The sequence below is a fragment of the Gymnogyps californianus genome, chromosome 3 (genome assembly GCF_018139145.2).
Source record: "Gymnogyps californianus isolate 813 chromosome 3, ASM1813914v2, whole genome shotgun sequence".
Taxonomy (NCBI): domain Eukaryota; kingdom Metazoa; phylum Chordata; class Aves; order Accipitriformes; family Cathartidae; genus Gymnogyps; species Gymnogyps californianus.
The window spans coordinates 38,646,275-38,667,163 of NC_059473.1; the positions used below are offsets into that span (position 1 = coordinate 38,646,275).

General features: G+C 42.1%; 1 protein-coding gene across 2 annotated transcripts in view; it reads right to left on the reverse strand.

The window, feature by feature from the left end:
- The window catches only part of PRKD3 (protein kinase D3), a 55,729-nt gene that overhangs the window by 16,554 nt on the left and 18,286 nt on the right, over nt 1–20,889 (reverse strand). For both annotated transcript variants that reach the window (XM_050895128.1, XM_050895127.1), the window contains exons 5-10: nt 20,363–20,520; nt 10,014–10,203; nt 7,246–7,323; nt 5,086–5,269; nt 3,432–3,555; nt 504–581 (exon numbers count right to left, since the gene is read on the reverse strand). In XM_050895128.1, coding sequence (XP_050751085.1) covers nt 504–581; nt 3,432–3,555; nt 5,086–5,269; nt 7,246–7,323; nt 10,014–10,203; nt 20,363–20,520 — 812 coding nt within the window. The remainder of the gene's footprint in view (nt 1–503; nt 582–3,431; nt 3,556–5,085; nt 5,270–7,245; nt 7,324–10,013; nt 10,204–20,362; nt 20,521–20,889) is intronic.

Consider the following 20,889-nt stretch of genomic DNA (forward strand, 5'->3'; position numbering starts at 1 on the left):
CTAAACTTATTGCTTAGCTTCATTTATGTAACGCCAGGCTGCACAGGAAATTTTCCTCTAAATCTTGCTTGCAACTGTAAGTTGTACAGTTGGGAATAATTTAATTTTGGGAACCTCAAAATAAAATACATAAGCATGCAAACTTTCAGTCACTACTTATAAAACGCAAGAATCCCAGCATTCATTAGACTGGCGGTGAAACAAATTCTCTGGTAATTGTGAAGAAAAAGATTAATATGCTATGTAATTCAGGAGAACAGTACATGTAAAATGTAAGGAGACACATACTCAAGGGGATTAGAACAGGAGCTGCAAGCAACTTCTCAGAGTTAGTCTTGGTCCTTCTCACTTACAAGCTTTGGTCAACAATTAACCTGGTCACAGTTTTGATTAAAAAAGATGGGGAAATGGAGATAATACTTATACTGCTCACAGCTAGATTTCAGATCTATAAAGCACTGAGTAAATCAAGTACAACATAATTATTAATCATCATTAATTACCTTGTAATATTTTGTTCCAGATTCATTTTGAAATAGTGTGAGGCATTTGCTGTCCAGTCTCCAGTAATGTCTTTTTCTCTACAAAATGCACAGTACAATAACGTAAGGAATAAATCACTGGTATGGCTTTTGTTATCTGATTATTTAAATGAGAAATGCTTTAAATGACTAAGATAATCAATTAACGTTAATCTACAGTTGCATTAGACTAGATACATGAAAAAACACACTTTGGGAATAAAGACTTTTTTAAACTCAAGAAGAGGCTCAAAAATTATGTCCACAAACCAGAAAAAAATATCACTTACATTACAGTAATAAGAGTGACAACAGCAGTTATCTTGTACAGGAGAAACACTTACCTACACAGGTTTCACTCCAGGTGCATGTGCTCACAAAACCTGAATTATTTTAATTTAGTAACAATTGTGGGAGTCATGCTTTCTCCCTCTGTGCCCTCACACCAACATCACAAGGGTTCAAGGACTGAGCAAGCTTAACAAGTCCTTAATTCTTTTGTCAACCCAGAATTCTAGAAGGTCAAAAGCACACCATGGCAAGACAGACAGATTATGAGATCCAAGTGGACAAAATATCTTGGGGGAAAAAAAAATAAAATAAAAATCAAGACAGACTAAATAGCCATTTTCTGGAAGTCTCCACCAATGAGAAATATCTTCTCCACCAAAAAGTAATATGAATAAGCTGTCACAGATAACTGTCTTGTAATTTTAAGCAGAAGAACATGCCTCAAAACAAAGAAGCTTTCAGAAAGCTAATATGTCTGTATGACTCTAAGTTACTTTGTTTGCACCATGCTCATATAGTTAGAAAACCATTTTCATTTTTCTCTGACAAAAATCCAAGACCCTTAACTCTGGCCTAGGATGACAAAGTTTGAAACATAATACAGAGGAGCTTAAATCTCTTCATTCATGGGGAAGCTAAGACTGCCTGTAGGAGTTAGATAAAGAAAGCTAGGTCATGAATGGATTTAACTAAATGGAATTCCCAGCCAGCACTGAATGGAAACTGGGTGAAAGCATAAGGGTGAACCTGTCCTTTGGACATATATGCTCTTTATTAAATCATGAATCAGGGAAGACTTTGGAGGGGAGGAAATTAAGGAACAGGTTGGTAACTCACTCAGGGATTCAAAATCTGCCCATACCCTATTCTGAGAGAGGATGGGCTCAGAGTGAGGACAAGAATACAGACAATGATATAGAAACTTCTCATTATAAAGGGTGAAATACCTTGTTATCCAGGGTCAGCAAGAAGCATACAGATATCGCTGTTAAAATGAACCTCTTTGGAACTTACAGAAAGCTCAAGCTTTTTCAGGAATAGGAAATTGTCTGACATTGCTGAGAGCAGAGCAGTCAAGGGAAATAGCCAATGTTGTAACGCTTAATACAGAAGTCTCCTCTCATTAGGAAGCTCTGTGAGATCTTGCTTTGCTGAAGGTATCTTGCTTTGGGGCAGAATACTCCACTTCATTTGAATGGCCTTTTTTGGTAGGTGTCATCTAGGTAGCAGCTAGACTGGCAGATGAAGAAAATCAAACTAAGCTAAGGTGTACAACCTGATCACTGTTCTATGAGGAGGTTCAAAAAAAGTCCACGGAAAAATGTACTGGCTGTACTGAAAGATTAAATCAGAGCTGAATACCAAGTCTGCCCTGAACAGTTCTGCTAGAACTATTCATCTTCGTCTGCTACCTGGCCTTAGTTTTTCCATAGCCAGCTGATGAAAATTGTGTCTGTTAAGTAGCCTTGGCTAGAATCTCATCTGAAATATGCTAGATACTTATTTTGGTTTGTGATAAATACATCTAGGTGTTAGAAAACTGTACTTTAAAGAAATGTTTTGTAAGGTAGTTTCTGACAGACCACTTGCAGTGGTCTGTTTAGCTGACAGTCACAAAAGGTAAAAATACTACAGTAACCTGAACTGACTAGTATCACCCCTCAGCTTGATTTCAGCAGAACTTAAATAGCTTTGCTTCTCTCAATTCCTGAGGTCCCCTTCAAGCAGACTCCTGCGTAGAGACCAAGAATGCAAAAGTATTTACACTGCCTTTCATGAACAGTCTCAATATGACACACTGTGCTTCATGAGATCTGGGAACTTCTTGACTTCATCCTTTTCATTCATCTACCAAAAAACAAGAGGAGTCACTCCCTCAGACAACTCTAAGGAACCCAGTTATTCTTCCTTATCTTCCTCCTCAATACACAAAACCAAGGAGCTTGCCTAAGATGGTTAAATTAAGAGATCATTATTGGTAGCACTGGAAACAAACAGTGTAGTCTTTTTGGAGGATGTTTGCATACCCAAAGACATACAGTCAAGCCACAACTCTTTATTCCGCCGACATCAAGAAGAATAGTGAGTTGGTGGGGGGGATGGTGTTCAATAATGCTTACTTTTAGATAGAGTGAATTGCTAGAGGAATGAAAGGCTCCCATATCCATACATAAATATTTACAAACACCTAGATCATTAGAATAATAGTGTCAACCATTTCAGTACTCATCATTTTATAATGATTTCCACCTTTTCATGTAGTAGAATAAAAACACTGATACGAATACTTAGTTCAACTGCTAAACAGAAAGAAGACATAAGCAAATTATTCCAAATTATTATCTCAGGAAAGCTGAAATCTTAAACATGCAGTTCATTTGAGACAATTTAGAGATGCTTCTCCTTAAAAGGGAGAAGGAAAAGTACTGTTGAATCACCACATGAAGAATTTTGAATAAACTACAGTTTCTCCTTTGCACCAGACTTCTTTATAACAAACATCATGGCTAAGTTCTTTCAAATGATACTGTAAATCAGAATATCTAAATAAAATAAATAAAATACACTGGTTTAGAGAAATAATTTAACTTAATATAGGAAGAAACTAAAGTCACTGACCAGATTGTCTCTACTAGTATAGTGGACCATCCATCCTTCCTTCACCATTGTACTGCTCTTCCTCTTCGTGTGCTTGATCGACTGTACAACTCTCATGAGAGGAATATTATTGCTTGTTGAAGGACTAAAAAAAGAGAGAACAGTTAATATTTGACAAGTTAAAATACAGCTGTATTGCAATTACTCGTACTACACATTTAGTTCACAATTTTCAGAACAGGTACCTTTTCTTCCCATACAAATTTCATTGAGAGATAAAATTGATAAAGTATCTGAGCTCCCACTAGCTCTCCTAGTTCAAGTATTGCAGTACTTAAATTACTCTACGGAACACAGAAGAAACACACTGGAATGAGGACACCTACAGAAATCATCCTCTCCCAAAACAATTAGCTGAGACTGCTGGTCTTATTCCAGCATAAAAATATAATTAACATCAGCATCGATATTATTTTCTCTTGTCTAAGTTGACTATGCTATTTCTTAATATTGTTATTACACTAATGAAGGTCCCTATCTATATTTTCATAAATTGAAAGTATGCTTAAACAGGGGTGTGTTAATTCAAATCACAGCTGCACTAGAAAATTTTACCAATGCTCAGGGATATTAACTGTCCTGCAGACAAGGATCTGACAATCTCTAATATTCTGACAGAGTCATTAGTTAAATGTACAGGTTTTAATACCACTGAAGATGGAGTCAACCACCAAGTCTCCTGCTTAACACAAGAGCTCCTACATGTGGCACTAAGAGAAACATTTGTAAACACACGAAATCACAAGATAGATTCAAAACCAAAAATGTAAGGATGCTTCAACACAGCACATAGTTACACTGTAGAATTGGCTGCCACAGGATGCTGTACATGCCAAAAACTTCAATTGCTTCGAATCAGATTAGAAGTAAACGGACAAATCCTACTTAGAGGTGGAACACAAAAAAGATGCTAATTCCAACTCAGGAAGTCCTTGAGCTATAAATTACTGAAAGTTGGGAAGGTATCACTATATGCTCTTCCTCACATATTTGCTATTAAGCCCTGAGCTAAAATGACCTTTAGTTTGACCTAATACAACTGCTCTTATGTTATTAAGAATGACTTAAGAAAATCAGGATGACACTATTCAGAATAATACAGAAAGTAACAAGACCAAACTTGATTAAAGGAACTATGTAACAGTTATCAGATAGAAGACTTCAGAAAAATCACATTCAAGATAAATAAAGCAAACTTCTGTCTAAAATGCATATAGATTGTGATGTGAATATTAAAACATCTCGAGTAATTCCTTTTAAATCAACACATGTGTAACAGTAACTAAATTAGGCTAAAGTCACAAAGACCTTAGTCATGTCTTAGCCATGTTAAGCCATAAATTTTACCATGTTTTGATAATCTGGTTTTATTTCTTAGATAACAGTCATAGCACAGCACTTTTTCCAATTAGAAGAGACTATATTATTTTAATTTATTTATGTTTCAGATTTTCTTGAGACAGGATAACTTTACAAAGCATTTTCAAGTCAAAAAAAAACAAACAGAAATGAAAGAACAACACGTTAAGCAGTAAAACTGGGCTAATCAGAAATGTTTTACTCACAATATTGAGGAAAGTACATCCTGAGCAAAGAAATCCACCTTATGACTTACCTGATGGTTTTGACAGCTTCCTCATCTTTGTCTGCATCAAGGTCAGATGGATCCATAAAGAAAATTTTGTCCTCTGGAGGAGAGGGCTCTTCAGCATCATCTAGACCTCGACTACCATCACTGTTCATTTCACTGCTATCAACTTCCATTGGCATGTCCAAGTCCTGGCCTGGGCTAGCAGGTTCTGGAAACAACACAGGATTCAGATATTATTTCAAATACACAACTAAAAAAGCCAAGGAAAACCCAAAAAAATCCACAAAATTTCTTCTTCAGTTCACGTTCATGCAAGTAAACATAAAAGTACAATCAGAATAAACAAAATCCTCAAGTTTTTGCTAAATGATGCAGAGTATGCTAATAAACATTATCAATTTGGTTTTGCTAAATGCCAAGGAAAGAGAGGCTCAACTAGAACAAGAATCATACTGAAAGAAACGGGGTGAAAAGCTTAAGGTCTAAACCTAAATCTCATTAAGCAATTCTGTTCCACAAGTAACCAGTACAAAATAACCTTTCGATGGCTAGAGATGACCCAGAGAATTACTCCTGTGCAAATGAAATTCTCCGTCAACAGAAACCCAACTCTGTTCTCGCTGCCCTTGTAGCCCATAATAGCAAAAGCAAGAGAGAAAAGGGGGGTTGTGGTATTGGAGGAAAAGACAAAAACAGAACAGATCTTATTCACATCTGACTCTCTGCTGGCAGAAGTTTAAAGTTTCCAAAAGCTGAACAACTTGCACTTTGGAAAACTAAGAATTAAGACACACAAATACCTTCATCTGTAGCCTTTTTTTTTTTCTCGGTCTGAGGAGAGCTCAATTTAAGGGTGGGAGAAAGAACAAAAAATAAACAACTCTTTATGTCCACAGAAGAATTGTATGAAATCTTAGTTCCCAAACTGTGTGCCCTAGAACCTTAGCATCACAAGGGTGGTGAAAGCAGGCTGCAGCAACAACATGTTGCACACTATTGTTCATGGCCACCAATCTAAAGACCCAGGCAAGAGCCTTGGAGCTGGAGAAGGCAAGCATGAATGGATGGGATACGTTGTGCAACGGCAACAGACCCATTGGCTAACAGGGCTGCTGCCCAGGCCTCTAAATCAGGTTGTACAGTTTGGTGTGATCTGCTGCATGTCATCAATTTTATTCCCCTCAAAAATAAGTGTGCCAAGGACCAAGATTTTGGGCAACACAACCACAGAATGGCTGAAGTTGGAGGGGACCTGTGGAGGTCATCTGGTCCAACAACACTCGTGAGCCCATGTCTCCAGCCTGTCAAAGTCTCTCTGGATGGCAGTACAACCCTCCGGCATAACAGCCAGTTCTCCCAGTCATCAGCAAACTTGCTGAGGGTACGCTCTGAGCCATCATCCAGATCACTAATGAAGATGTTGAACAGGACTGGACCCAGTATCGGCCCCTGGGGTACACCACTAGTTACCAGCCTCCAACTAGACTTCATGCCACTGATCACCACCCTCTAGGCCCATCCATTCAGCCAGCTTTCAATCCACCTCACTGTCTGCTCATCCATCTCATACTTCATCAGCTTAACACTGGTCTAAAACTTATAAAAATAAGACTCTAAACTTTCTTCCACATACTGTTCCCCACCTTCCCCTTTCAACTCTGTAAGGTCTATTCAGAAAATAGTCCTACTTAATTGAGGTTTCAAAAAATTAGAGTGGGGTTTTTTGATTTGGTTTGGCTTGGTTTTTTTCCTTTCTCTTTTACCTCAAACTGCTGGGCTAACTCTGGCCACTAAAAATCATGGATATGAGAAAGTGACAAAAAATGGTACTTGTCTTCAGATATTAACATTTAAAAATACGTATTTCATGGTGAACAATGAGCAGACTGATCACAACAGACATCTAATTTTTGTACATTGAGAACGCTTCTTGATTTTTATTTCCCTTGAGCAAATCTCAAGCAAAGCACACTGTACTTGCCAAGACTGACTAAGTAAAATTAAAGTCACCAGAGTATAAGTTTTACAGTGAATCTTTTTAATTGTCAGCAATCTCAGGTGAAAAAAAGGGGAAGATAAAATAAAAAGGTGTAAAATATTCAAAGATGAGGGAACCAAAAGCTAATGCATCTTCTTAAGCCTCCAAAGATCCGTCAGTATTTGAAAGCATGTTTCTGATCTTACCTCCATTGAAAATCACCTCTCCAAGACAGTCTCTAGGTACTTTAGACGCACAGCGCTTGTGACAGTTGAATCTGCAATCTAAAATAGAAGATAAATAAGCCCATGATACCAGAATCTTGCTCCTACTCAGACATTAACATTCTATCATTCACTACTTCCATCACAAGCTTCAGTTCAGATTCACACATTTGCATGTAACTGAAGACAGTGCCAATGAGGTCACCTCCAGAAGGAAATTAACAATCTTGTCCTGATGTCACATGTTGATTTGCCCCACCACTATTTATTATGTCAGCACTTCCCCTTCCAGTACAAAACAGTTTTCTACTTCTCTAGCTTTCTCTGTAGTTATTTTTTCCATTATGATGTAATTTTTCCCATCCTCTCATCTGTTCCACATCCTTTTTTTCATTGCTATATGATTTAAATGTCTCATCTCTATCATTTTTCCCCACCTGTTGCCTAAGACTTGCAGCCATCAGAGCCTCTAGTATCACACACCTATATCACAGAACAAATATGCTCTGCAGTAAATCCCAAAGTTCAGTTCCCCTATCATTCAGATTACAGATTTGGCTGAACACTGAAGCTCCATTTCTGCCTGCTGACACAGTGCAGACAGAATAATGTTATGTCCAGATCTGGCCTGATGTGGAGATGGAATCTAACCTGGATGTGTGCCATTTCTGCATCCGAGGTATCAGATGCAGCCTACTGAACAAAGTCCAGCATACAACATTAGTGGTATTAACAGGAATTTCCTTTATTAGCAGCATTGTTGTAATTTTCAACTCTGTATCAACATCATGAATTTCAAAACTCCCTACTGCCCCCACAACTGTTTTCCAACTGATAATTTAGCCCCTTTCTGCTATCCAAAGAAAGCTCGCTGTGCTTTCCTTTTAAGCCCAGACAAGAGAAAAATCATTATCTCCCCATTTTTAGTAGCAGAGAAGCCAAACCCTGGAGCAAAATACAATCCCGTTCAGCTTCTGAGTGCCTACGAGGAAGCATCCTAGGAGACTAATGAACTGTCCTTTCTATAGCAGTGTTTTCAGTCCGTATTATGGAATATGGTTACCTCACTAGTTTGAAGGGGGCTAGAAGAAACAGAGACATTTAAATCCTACCAGGGAACTAGACAGACTAAGAGTGAGTCAATCCTAATAAATTAAACTATATCCAGAAACATTCTTGAGTACTGCAATGCAACTCTCCAGTCTAGTAAACAGTTAGAAACATCCCCTAGCATGCTTTTGGCCCACAGCATTAGCACAATCCCAAACAGTTCCCAGGTCTAGTTCATAAATCAGAGCATCCCATGAAACTGTTCCCAACAGGCAGTCTGCATACAGCCACCCAGGCTGGGATGCTAAGAAAACTTGCTCATGAGCATGGGTCATTTTGTCCCAGTTGACTTCAGTGTCCAGGAATGTTCCTGCGCACATTAATTTATTACCACAAATATAGCCTTAGCATCCCAAAGATCATCCTCAGAGTCCAAGTAGAAGCCTGGATGAATTCAAGAAATCCAGGGCTCTTACGGGTACTCAGGAACATGGGACTGTTGAAAGACCCCAACCTTTGGGAATGTGCACAAGGAAGTCGGTGGGAAACCTTAAGAAACTGTAGGAGAAAGCAGTATGAAAATATTTGTTCGATATCAATCCCTGATATATTAAAAATATGTATAGGATCATACTGCATAAATGGAGGCCTATTAATATACTTATTTCTGTCCTGTGCATATACATAACATTTCTCTAGGCTTGTTTTCCATAAATAAATGCTATTTTTATCCAGTGTCATTCGGTTCCCTGAAACTGATGTGGTAGCCCCATTTGTTCAGCTGGATATACAGTCACAACAACTGTATATGGTCAGTAGCATCTATATGTTAGAACTGCAAAGCATCTTTTTCAGGCTTCATTATTTATGTATTACATGTATCCAAGAGACACACTGACTGAAAAAAAAAAAAAATCAAAACCAGTTCAGGATGCAGACTTAAAACAGAAATGAAAGATAAAACTATTTCCTTACTTACATGAGACAGCAGTATTTTTAGTCAAAAGAAAGTTAACACAGCTATAAGCTTACAATTTTTGCTCTCCTCTACTAAAGGAAATTGAAAATGTATTAAGCAACCTCTTTCAAAATGTTGACCTTTGGTACTCACGTTTGACAAACTCACATGAGAGAAATGGAAAGTCCTTTCCATATTAATGTTTATGATTCATCACTACAGTTTTCTTTCCTGCAACAAAGCTGACAGATCTGCACTATCCAGCAATAAAGAGCCGGAAGAAGATCACAATGCCATAGTTATGCCCTGGGAACTGCACAGAAGAGTCTGAGAACTGAAGTCATGCATCTTAACATATGCTAAATAAAAACCACGTAGCTGATGAAGTCTAAGCTACTTCAGGAAAGGCATCTACCTGTATAAAATTTTTCCAAAAGATAATAACCAGTATTCTGTACTAGAATAATATAATGAAAACTTACAAATTCTTTAGCGAGAATTAAGGTGTTCCCAATCTCCATGTGATTAAATCTTATTTTTCAGAAAAATGTACAATGCACAGTCTACTAAAATGAAAATGAGGGCTGCTGTAATCCTCTCAAAAATACGCAATTTTTCAAAAATTGTACCTCCCCATTTAACAGTATATAACCTTCTCGCAATCAAAACCTAAGTTGAAATCAGTTTTAAATACAAGACCTACACTGAAACGTATCACTCCAGCAGAAAATTAAATGTTTACCTTTACACTGCATTCCTTGGCGAAAAAGGCCCTTGAGCAGTCGTTTGCAATACTGGCATATGGTGGGACGAGTGTAAGAGTGAACAGCAAAGGTGTGCGGAACCTTCACTCTGCAAAGCACCATCTTTTCCATCCAGATGGGACGGCCACTCCAGGAGGGAATCCTCTTACTAGGTTCTGGGCAGCAGCGCTGGAATAAAGAAGGTATACATGATTTGCACCAAAACAGTTCTACTGCCACGACTTTGAAAAGTCATGGCAGTCAGGTGAAGTCCCTGGTGACTGGAATAAGGGGAACATTGCACCCATTTTTAAAAAGGGTCAAAAGGAGGACCCTGAGAACTACTGACCTGTCAGCCTCACCTCTGTGCCTGGGAAGATCATGGAACAGATCCTCCTAGAAGCTACGCTAAGGCACATGGAGGACACGGGGGTGATTCAAGACAGCCAGCATGGCTTCACCAAGGGCAAGTCCTGTCTGACCAACCTAGTGGCCTTCTACAATGGACTGACTATATCAGTGGACAAGGGAAGAGTTACGGATGTCGTCTATCTGAACTTCTGTAAGGCCTTTAACACGGTCCCCCACAACATCCTTCTCTCTAAATTGGAGAGATACGGATTTGATGGGTGGACTGTTCGGTGGATGAGGAACTGGTTGGATGGTCACATCCAGAGGGTAGTGGTCAACGGCTCAATGTCCAGATGGAGATCGGTGACAAGTGGCGTCCCTCAGGGGTCCATATTGGGACCAGTACTGTTTAGTATCTTCATCAATGACATATTGTCCTGGTTTCGACTGGGACAGAGTTAACTCTCTTCTTAGTAGCTGGTACAGTGCTGTGTTTTGGATTTAGTGTGAGAATACTGTTGATAACACTCTGATGTTTTAGTTGTTGCTAAGTAGCACTTATCTTAAGCCAAGGACTTTTCAGTTTCCCATGCTCTGCCAGCAAGCAGGTGTGCAAGAAGCTGGGAGGGAGCAGAGCCGGGGCAGCTGACCTGACCTAGCCAAAGGGGTATTCCATACCATGGAACGTCATGTCCAGAATATAAACAGGGGGGAGTTGGCCGGGAGGCGCGGATCGCGGCTCTGGCATCGGTCAGCAGGCGGTGAGCAATTGCACTGTGCATCACTGGGGTTTTTTTCTCCCCCCCCGCCCCTCCTTTTTTTGTTATATTCCTTTTCATTACTATTATTATTATTATATTTCATTATTACTATTGTTAGTATTATATTTTACTTTAGTTATTAAACTGTTCTTATCTCAACCCACAAGTTTTACCTTTTTTTCCTTTCCTCCTCCTCACCCCACTGGGAGGGGGGAGGAGGAAGCGGCTGCGTGGTGCTGAGTTGCTGGCTGGGGTTAAACCACGACAGCCTTTTTGGCACCCAACGTGGGGCACGAAGGGTTGAGATAACGACGGATCTGATCAGAGTGTGTTAAAACAAACTTGTTATAAGTATTCATTGCATTGGTTTGATAGTTACTGGTTACAATGTGGGTTCTTTTGCTCTCAAAGTTGGTGGTGTGGTTCTTGAAGTTGCGTTATGTAATGCCCTACTTGCAGTATATGCTCCCTGTTGTGCTGTTTATCATCTGTGGGAACCGGGCTAGAGTTATCACGTTGTTGTTGTTTGTAACACTGGTTTATGATATGATAGAAGTGCAAGCCGTGAAACTAATCGGGTGTTTGTACTCGGCATTGTTGTCACCTCTGTACTTCGGGAGCCGCCTATGGGAGACTATTAATAATTGTACCTTTTACCTTTTCTCCTCTGGGAACCCATCTGTGGGGGAGAGATCTCCGTACTTTGGGTGCTATCTCCTAGAGAATATTAATAACTGCACTTTCTACCTTTTCTCCTCGGGGAGCCAACCTATTGGGGAGACATCTTCCCACATCTTCCCTTTCTCTGCCAGATTAATTACAATAGCATTGAAGGAGTTTGTAAATTTTGAATATCCTTGGGATGTTGAACTTAGCATGGTCCTATTGCTAGGAATCAGCCTGTTCCTGAATGTGATTCAGATCTTGCCTAGGGTTAAACAACTATTTAAAAATACCACCCAGAGATCAGCTCCCACAACTGCAGCTACTCCAACCCTGGTGACAGACACTGCAGCTACTCAAACTCTGGCAACAGGTACTGCGGCTACTCAAACCCCAGCGACAAGCAGTGTGGCTACTCAAACTCTGGCGACAGCTACTGCAGCTACTCTAATCCCTATGACAAGCACTGTGGCTACTCAAACCCCAGCAACAGGCACTGTGGCTACTCAAACCCCAGCAACAGGCACTGTGGCTACTCAAACCCCAGCAACAGGCACTGTGGCTACTCAAACCTTGGCGATGGATGATGCAGCTGAATTAGAGAATCAACCGGTGCCAATATCAATCGCCCCTATACAGAAGAGGAAATATACAAAAAAATCAGTTCGCTTAGCGAAGGATGAAGGTGAAGCAGGGCCATCACGAGAACAGGAGGAAGAGGCAGAACCGGAGATAATCACCCGGTCACTATCCCCCGAGTGAGCTGCGAGATATGCGAAAAGACTTCAGCCGTCATCCAGGCGAGCACATTATCACCTGGCTGCTCCGATGCTGGGATAATGGGGCAAGTAGCTTGGAATTAGAGGGTAAGGAAGCCAAGCAATTGGGATCCCTTTCTAGGGAAGGGGGCATTGACAAGGTGATTGGGAAAAAGACACAAGCCCTCAGCCTCTGGAGGCGACTTCTATCGGGCGTGAGGGAAAGGTACCCCTTCAAGGAAGATGTTGTATGTCACCCAGGCAAGTGGACCACCATGGAGAGAGGTATCCAGTACCTGAGGGAATTAGCCATGCGGGAGATGGTTTATTATGACCCAGACGATGGGCAGTTACCCACAGATCCAGATGAAGTCCAATGTGCACGACCTATGTGGCAGAAGTTTGTACGAAGTGCACCATCATCGTATGCCAGTGCATTGGCAGTAGTGGACTGGAAAGACGAGGAGGGACCAACAGAAGATGAATTGGCTCGCCGACTTCGGCAATACGAAGAAAGTCTCACTTCCTCCCTCGTCACGGCTGTGGAGAAACTGCCAGACATACTAGCCGAGAAATGGTCCCAAGAGTTCCAGCGATTTGAGGATAAGTTTGGCCGCCCACCTGTACGGACCAATACCTCAGCTATTAGGAGAAGGTATTCTTCTGGGCAGGAAAGAAGAGAGAGAAGGTATATACCACGGGGTACCCTGTGGTTTTACCTGCTTGACCACGGAGAGGATATGAGGAAGTGGGATGGAAAACCTACCTTGGTCCTAGATGCACAGGTACGGGAATTGCGAGGAAAAACAACTACAAATGAGGGTTCTTCCAGGAAAATGGTTGCTTCAGCCTCCAGTGAGCACTGTGAGCGGTGTGGCCGACAGTGGAAGGGCTGATCTTACTCCTGATTCTATGAAAAGGAATTCTAATCCATTTTTATAACAAGTGAGTGGAGAATCCTATGACCAGTACTAGAGGGGCCCTGCCTCCAGCCAGGCGGAGGAGAGGAACAACCGGGTTTACTGGACTGTGTGGATTCGATGGCCTGGCACATCAGATCCACAGGAGTATAAAGCTCTAGTAGATACCGGTGCACAGTGTACTCTAATGCCATCAAGCCATAAAGGGGTAGAACCTATTTGTATTTCTGGGGTGACAGGGGGATCTCAACAGTTAACTGTATTGGAGGCTGAAATAAGCCTAACTGGGAATGAGTGGCAAAAACACCCCATTGTGACTGGTCCGGAGGCTCCATGCATTCTTGGCATAGATTATCTCAGGAGAGGGTATTTCAAGGACCCAAAGGGGTACCGGTGGGCCTTTGGTATAGCTGCCTTGGAGACAGAGGGAATTGAACAGTTGTCCACCTTGCCCGGACTCTCTGTTGACCCTTCGGTTGTGGGGTTGCTGAGGGTCGAAGAACAACAGGTGCCAATCGCTACCACAAGGGTGCACCGGCGGCAATATCGCACCAACCGAGACTCCCTGATTCCCATCCATACGCTGATTCGTCAACTGGAGAGCCAAGGAGCGATCAGCAGGACTCGCTCACCCTTTAACAGCCCCATTTGGCCAGTGCGAAAGTCTAATGGAGAATGGAGACTAACAGTGGACTATCGTGGCCTGAATGAAGTCACGCCACCACTGAGTGCTGCTGTGCCAGACATGCTAGAACTTCAATATGAACTGGAGTCAAAAGCAGCCAAGCGGTACGCCACAATTGATATTGCCAATGCATTTTTCTCAATCCCTTTGGCAGCAGAGTGCCGGCCACAGTTTGCTTTCACTTGGAGGGGCGTCCAGTATACTTGGAATCGTCTGCCCCAGGGGTGGAAACACAGCCCCACCATTTGCCATGGACTAATCCAAAATGCACTGGAAAAAGGTGAAGCTCCAGAACAACTGCAGTACATTGATGACATCATCGTATGGGGCAACACAGCAGAAGAAGTTTTTGAGAAAGGGGAGAAAATAATCCAAATCCTTCTGAAAGCCGGTTTTGCCATGAAACAGAGTAAGGTGAAGGGACCCGCACAGGAGATTCAGTTTTTAGGAATAAAATGGCAAGATGGACGTCGTCACATCCCAATGGATGTGATCAACAAAATAGCAGCTATGTCCCCACTGACTAGTAAACAGGAAGCGCAAGCTTTCTTAGGTGTTGTAGGTTTTTGGAGAATGCATATTCCAAATTATAGTATGATTGTAAGCCCTCTCTATCAAGTGACCCGGAAGAAGAACGATTTTAAATGGGGCCCTGAGCAACAACAAGCCTTTGAACAGATTAAACGGGAGACAGTTCATGCAGTAGCCCTTGGGCCAGTCCAGGCAGGACCAGATGTTAAAAATGTGCTCTACACCGCAGCCGGGGAGAATGGCCCTACCTGGAGCCTCTGGCAGAAAGCACCCGGGGAGACCCGAGGTCGACCTCTAGGGTTTTGGAGTCGGGGATATAGAGGATCTGAGGCCCGCTATACTCCAACTGAAAAGGAGATATTAGCAGCATATGAAGGAGTTCGAGCTGCTTCAGAAGTGGTTGGTACTGAAACACAGCTCCTATTAGCACCCCGACTGCCGGTGCTGGGCTGGATGTTCAAAGGGAAGGTCCCTTCTACACATCATGTGACTGATGCTACGTGGGGTAAGTGGGTTGATCACACAACGAAGTCGAGTAGGAAACCCCAGTCGCCCAGGAATTTTGAAGGTGATCACAGACTGGCCAGAAGGCAAAGATTTTGGAATATTGCCAGAGGAGGAGGTAACGCATGCTGAAGAGGCCCCACTGTATAATAAACTGCCAGAAAATGAGAGGCAATATGCCCTGTTCACTGATGGGTCCTGTCGCATTGTAGGAAAGCATCGGAGGTGGAAGGCGGCTGTATAGAGTCCTATACGACAAGTTGCAGAAACTGCAGAAGGAGAAGGTGAACCGAGTCAGTTTGCAGAGGTGAAAGCCATCCAGCTGGCTTTAGACATTGCTGAACGAGAAAAATGGCCAATACTTTATCTCTGTACTGACTCATGGATGGTGGCAAATGCTCTGTGGGGGTGGTTGCAGCAATGGAAGCGGAGTAACTGGCAATGCAGAGGTAAACCCATCTGGGCTGCTGTATTGTGGCAAGATATTGCTGCCCAGCTAGAGAACCTGGTTGTGAAAGTACGTCATGTAAATGCCCACGTACCTAAGAGTCGGGCCACTGAAGAACATCAAAACAACCAACAGGTAGACAAGGCTGCTAGGATTGAAATGGCTCAGGTAGAACTGGATTGGCAACATAAGGGTGAATTATTTATGGCTCGGTGGGCCTATGACACCTCAGATCATCAGGGAAGAGATGCAACATATAGATGGGCTCGCGATCGAGGGGTGGACCTGACCATGGACACTATCGCACAGGTCATCCATGAATGTGAAACAGTGCAGCATGCACTGCAAGCCAAGCGGTTAAAGCCTTTTTGGTATGGAGGACGATAGCTGAAATACAAATATGGGGAGGCCTGGCAGATTGACTACATCACACTCCCACAAACCCGTCAAGGCAAGCGCCACGTGCTTACAATGGTGGAAGCAACAACCAGCTGGCTGGAAACATATCCCGTGCCCCATGCCACTGCCCGGAACACTATCCTGGGCCTTGAGAAGCAAATCTTATGGCGACATGGAACCCCAGAAAGAATTGAGTCAGACAACGGGACTCACTTCCGGAACAATCTCATAGACACCTGGGCCAAAGAGCATGGCATTGAGCGGGTGTATCACATCCCCTATCATGCACCAGCCTCTGGGAAAATCGAGCGATACAATGGACTGTTACAGACTACATTGAGAGCAATGGGTGGTGGGACCTTCAAACATTGGGATACACATCTAGCGAAGGCCACCTGGTTAGTCAACACTAGAGGATCTGTCAATCGAGCTGGCCCCACCCAATCAGAACTTTTACGTACTGTAGAAGGGGATAAAGTTCCTGTAGTGCACATAAAAAATATGCTAGGAAAAACAGTTTGGGTTACTCCTGCCTCAGGCAAAGGCAAACCCATTCGTGGGATTGCTTTTGCTCAAGGACCTGGGTGCACTTGGTGGGTGATGCGGAAGGATGGGGAAGTCCGATGTGTGCCTCAAGGGGATTTGATTTTAGGTAACAATAGCCAATAGATTAAATTGTATGATATTAATTGCTATATAATCTTGCCACTGTATGTCATCATTATTATAACTGTTATATGCTATATTAATAGTATTATAGTAAGAATTAGATTAATGAAGAATGAACTTTGACAAAACTGAGTGAAGTGCAGTAGTGATGGAACCAGGACTGACTTCAGCATGCAACAATCCGACACCACACACCATCCTCCTGCTGCGCCCAATGTCACCTGCCTGCCACATCACACCGAAGCCCAATCCTGTTCTGCCGACTGAGCGGACTTTGCATCATCCCTCCTGCCCAGACAGATTGTTACGATAGATGGAGCCCTAAGTCATGGACTGAATGAACTCAACAGACATTTGATAGAGATGGCCCATAGACCGCGGGAATGATATCTATACATATATATTAAAAGACAGGAAAAGTGATGGTGATTAATTGGAAATGTATTGGAAAGTGTGGGATCTGGGCATAACGTAAATGGTATAGAATAAGGGGCGGATATTGTCCTGGTTTCAGCTGGGACAGAGTTAACTCTCTTCTTAGTAGCTGGTACAGTGCTGTGTTTTGGATTTAGTGTGAGAATGATGCTGATAACACTCTGATGTTTTAGTTGTTGCTAAGTAGCACTTATCTTAAGCCAAGGACTTTTCAGTTTCCCATGCTCTGCCAGCAAGCAGGTGTGCAAGAAGCTGGGAGGGAGCATAGCTGGGGCAGCTGACCTGAACTAGCCAAAGGGACATTCCATATCATGGAACGTCATGTCCAGTATATAAACAGGGGGGAGTTGGCCGGGAGGCACGGATCGCGGCTCGGGAACTAATTGGGCATCGGTCAGTGGGTGGTGAGCAATTGCATTGTGCATCACTGGGTTTTTTTTTTCTCCCCCCCCCCCTCCTTTTTTTGTTATATTCCTTTTCATTACTATTATTATTATTATATTTCATTATTACTATTGTTAGTATTATATTTTACTTTAGTTATTAAACTGTTCTTATCTCAACCCACAAGTTTTACTTTTTTTTCCTTTCCTCCTCCTCACCCCACTGGGAGGGGGAGGGGGAAGCGGCTGCATGGTGCTTAGTTGCTGATTGGGGTTAAACCACGGCACATATACAGTGGGATCAAGTGCACCCTCACCAAGTTTGCAGACGACACCAAGCTGAGTGCTGCGGTTGACACGCCTGAGGGACAGGATGCCATCCAGAGGGACCTGGACAAGCCTGAAAAGTGGGCCCATGTGAACCTCATGAGGTTCAACAAGGGCAAGTGCAGGGTCCTGCACATGGGTTGGGGCAACCCCTGGTATCAATACAGGCTAGGGGATGAAGGGATTGAGAGCAGCCCTGCGGAGAAGGACTTGGGGGTATTGGTGGATGAAAAGCTGGACGTGAGCCTGCAATGTGCGCTTGCAGCCCAGAAAGCCAACGGTATCCTGGGCTGCACCAAAAGAAGCGTGACCAGCAGGTCGAGGGAGGTGATTCTGCCCCTCTGCTCCACTCTGGTGAGACCCCACCTGGAGTACTGCATTCAGCTCTGCAGCCCCAAGCACAGGAAAGACAAGGACCTGTTGGAGAGGGTCCAGAGGAGGGCCACAAAAATGATCAGAGGGATGGAACACCTCTCCTATGAGGACAGGCTGAGAGAGTTGGGGTTGTTCAGCCTGGAGAAGGCTCCAGGGAGACCTTACTGCAGCCTTTCAGTACCTAAAGGGGGCTTATAAGAAAGACGGGCACAAACTTTTTAGCAGGGCCTGTTACAATAGGACAAGGGGTAATGGTTTTGAACTGAAAGAGGGTAGATTTAAACTAGATAAGGAAGAAACTTTTTACAATGAGGGTGCTGAAACACTGGAATGGGTTTCCCAGAGAGGTGGTAGATGCCCCATCACCAGAAACATTCAAGGTCAGGTTGGATGTGGCTCTGAGCAACCTGATCTAGTTGAAGATGTCCAAGCTCATTGCAGGGGGGTTGGACTAGATGACCTTTAAAGGTCCCTTCCAACCCAAACTATTCTATGATTCTACTTCGGGGGGGGGGGAGAGAGAGAAAAAAAAATTCAGTGGGGCTGGGAGGGAGGTGTTGGTTCAGAAGGTGACCGGATAAGAAAGCAACCTGGCCAAGAAGCTTTAAGAGCACTTTCTATGTTCTATCATAGAACAAAACCAAGAAAAAAACCAGATGGAACAGCCTTGCACAGAGCAGGAAAGTATGTATGAATCTTTATTTCCACAGAAGCTAAAATGCTAAAAATTCACTCTTACGACTTTTTTTTTTTTAAGCAGCCTGGCAAGCTTCACAGACAGCACATACAGACCTCCATATAGGGGATAAAATGGAAAACACTGGAGGCAGGCAAACCAAAATCCAATTACTACCTCAAGCTATCAGTTTTAAAAAGCAACGTATGGCATGCCTGGACAGCTTACTAAGTTAGGCAAAAATATTTAGAAAATTAAAAAATAATTTTGGAAATTAACCCCCCCCCAAAATATTTGAAATTAAGTTAAAACAAAAACTTCAGCAATCAAAACAAAAAAGTCATTGAGTATCATACTGAACATTCAGCAGGACAAACTTACAGTTACCTACATCTACAGAAAAATGATTAAAGGAACATGGCCTTGTACATCTGACCTAAAGCATTTTAAGACTGCTGATAGATGAAAAATATTACTGATCATCTAAGCCAAGTATTCGAAATCGGATAGCAAAGAAGAGGTGTCAAAGAGGTACTAAACACGCATGTAGAAAGCATAAAGTTAAATTCTGTGATAGGAGAAACAGTTACAATTCTATGTTTACTGAATAAATCTTACCAATAGTTATAAACATCAGAATAAATATTTTTCATGACTCATGACTAGGCTTCGTAGCCTCTAGCTAAAACAAATTATGTTCTTGAACTAGACAACCTATACAATTTATATTTTAAACCACGGTAAGAATTGTTATACTGTAAAGTAATAGAATTAGATAAGTAGGAAAGACTAAGTGCCAAAAGCACTGCTTCTATCCCACGGTGAAAGTAGCAATGAAATAAATGGATCTAATCACTGCCTGTCCTATCTTACGATCCCAATATAGTTGCAGTATAATCAATAACCTCTCAGCAATCATCATAACCATTATAACAAAGAACAATTATGGATGACAGTTTTTACTGTAAGCCCTTCATCCCCTACACCCTCCTTGATATGGCTTGGGTTTTTTTTAGATAAACTCTGTGAAAAGCTTAACAGCATATCAGGAACACTCTCTCCTCTCCCAGCATAAAAGCTTCCAATTTGTACTGCTTTCACCAAGTAACTATTCTATACTGATACTGTAATTACAGAATGAATCTGTATTACAAAGAAGGCAAGGTCTTTTATCATTCCTGAAACCAAAGTTCTCAGAGTTCATATAACCATGACTGACAGGGTAATAACAAAATTATACATAAAAGTTATAATTTACTTCCCATTCCATTTCTCACAGTAACAATAGTTACCAGTAAGTGTCACAGTCTAAGACTCACCAGATTTAAAAATGAACTAACATCAATCATAATGGTTAAGCCCAACTCCCTTGTCCTCATTAGGAGCCACCTGCAACACTATCTAGCTCCCCAGAGGTTAAAGGATTTAAAACCAGAAATTGTTTCCCGTTTCACATTACATACTTCTTCAGAGGCAGAGGATGTGTATTCAGCTTGTGCTGGTCTTGGAACTGAAAGCCCTGCTCCTGGTAAAGACACGTTAGATAGACGCCTCTTTCTCACTCCACTGCAGTTATTTGGAATCTTGAAGGCACATCGCTTATGGTAGTTTAACCCACAACCTGAAAGAGAAGTTTTTTTAGACAAAAAAAACTCCCAACATTCAAAGTAACAAAATAGTACTAATATTTTGATAAAGCAGTTAAAAAGATGATCCAGGAAAATGGTAAAGGCAGAACTAGATTGTTCTGTTAAATGCTCTTATTTTAGCGTTCTTGATGCGATTCACAGAAACAGCTTTTTTTTGCACTACTTGCTATAACAGTGGTCTCCAGTAAGCCCAGCTCTAGAAACAAGTTCTAAGACTCCGAAGCAGCTGATCGTCCTCCTCACTTCTCTCCCCACCAGAAGGCTTTCATCACTCCCTCACTTTGGAGCACAAGAGCCAAGAAGCCAGTCAGCAGGCAGCGTCAGTACCTGACAGCAGGCTG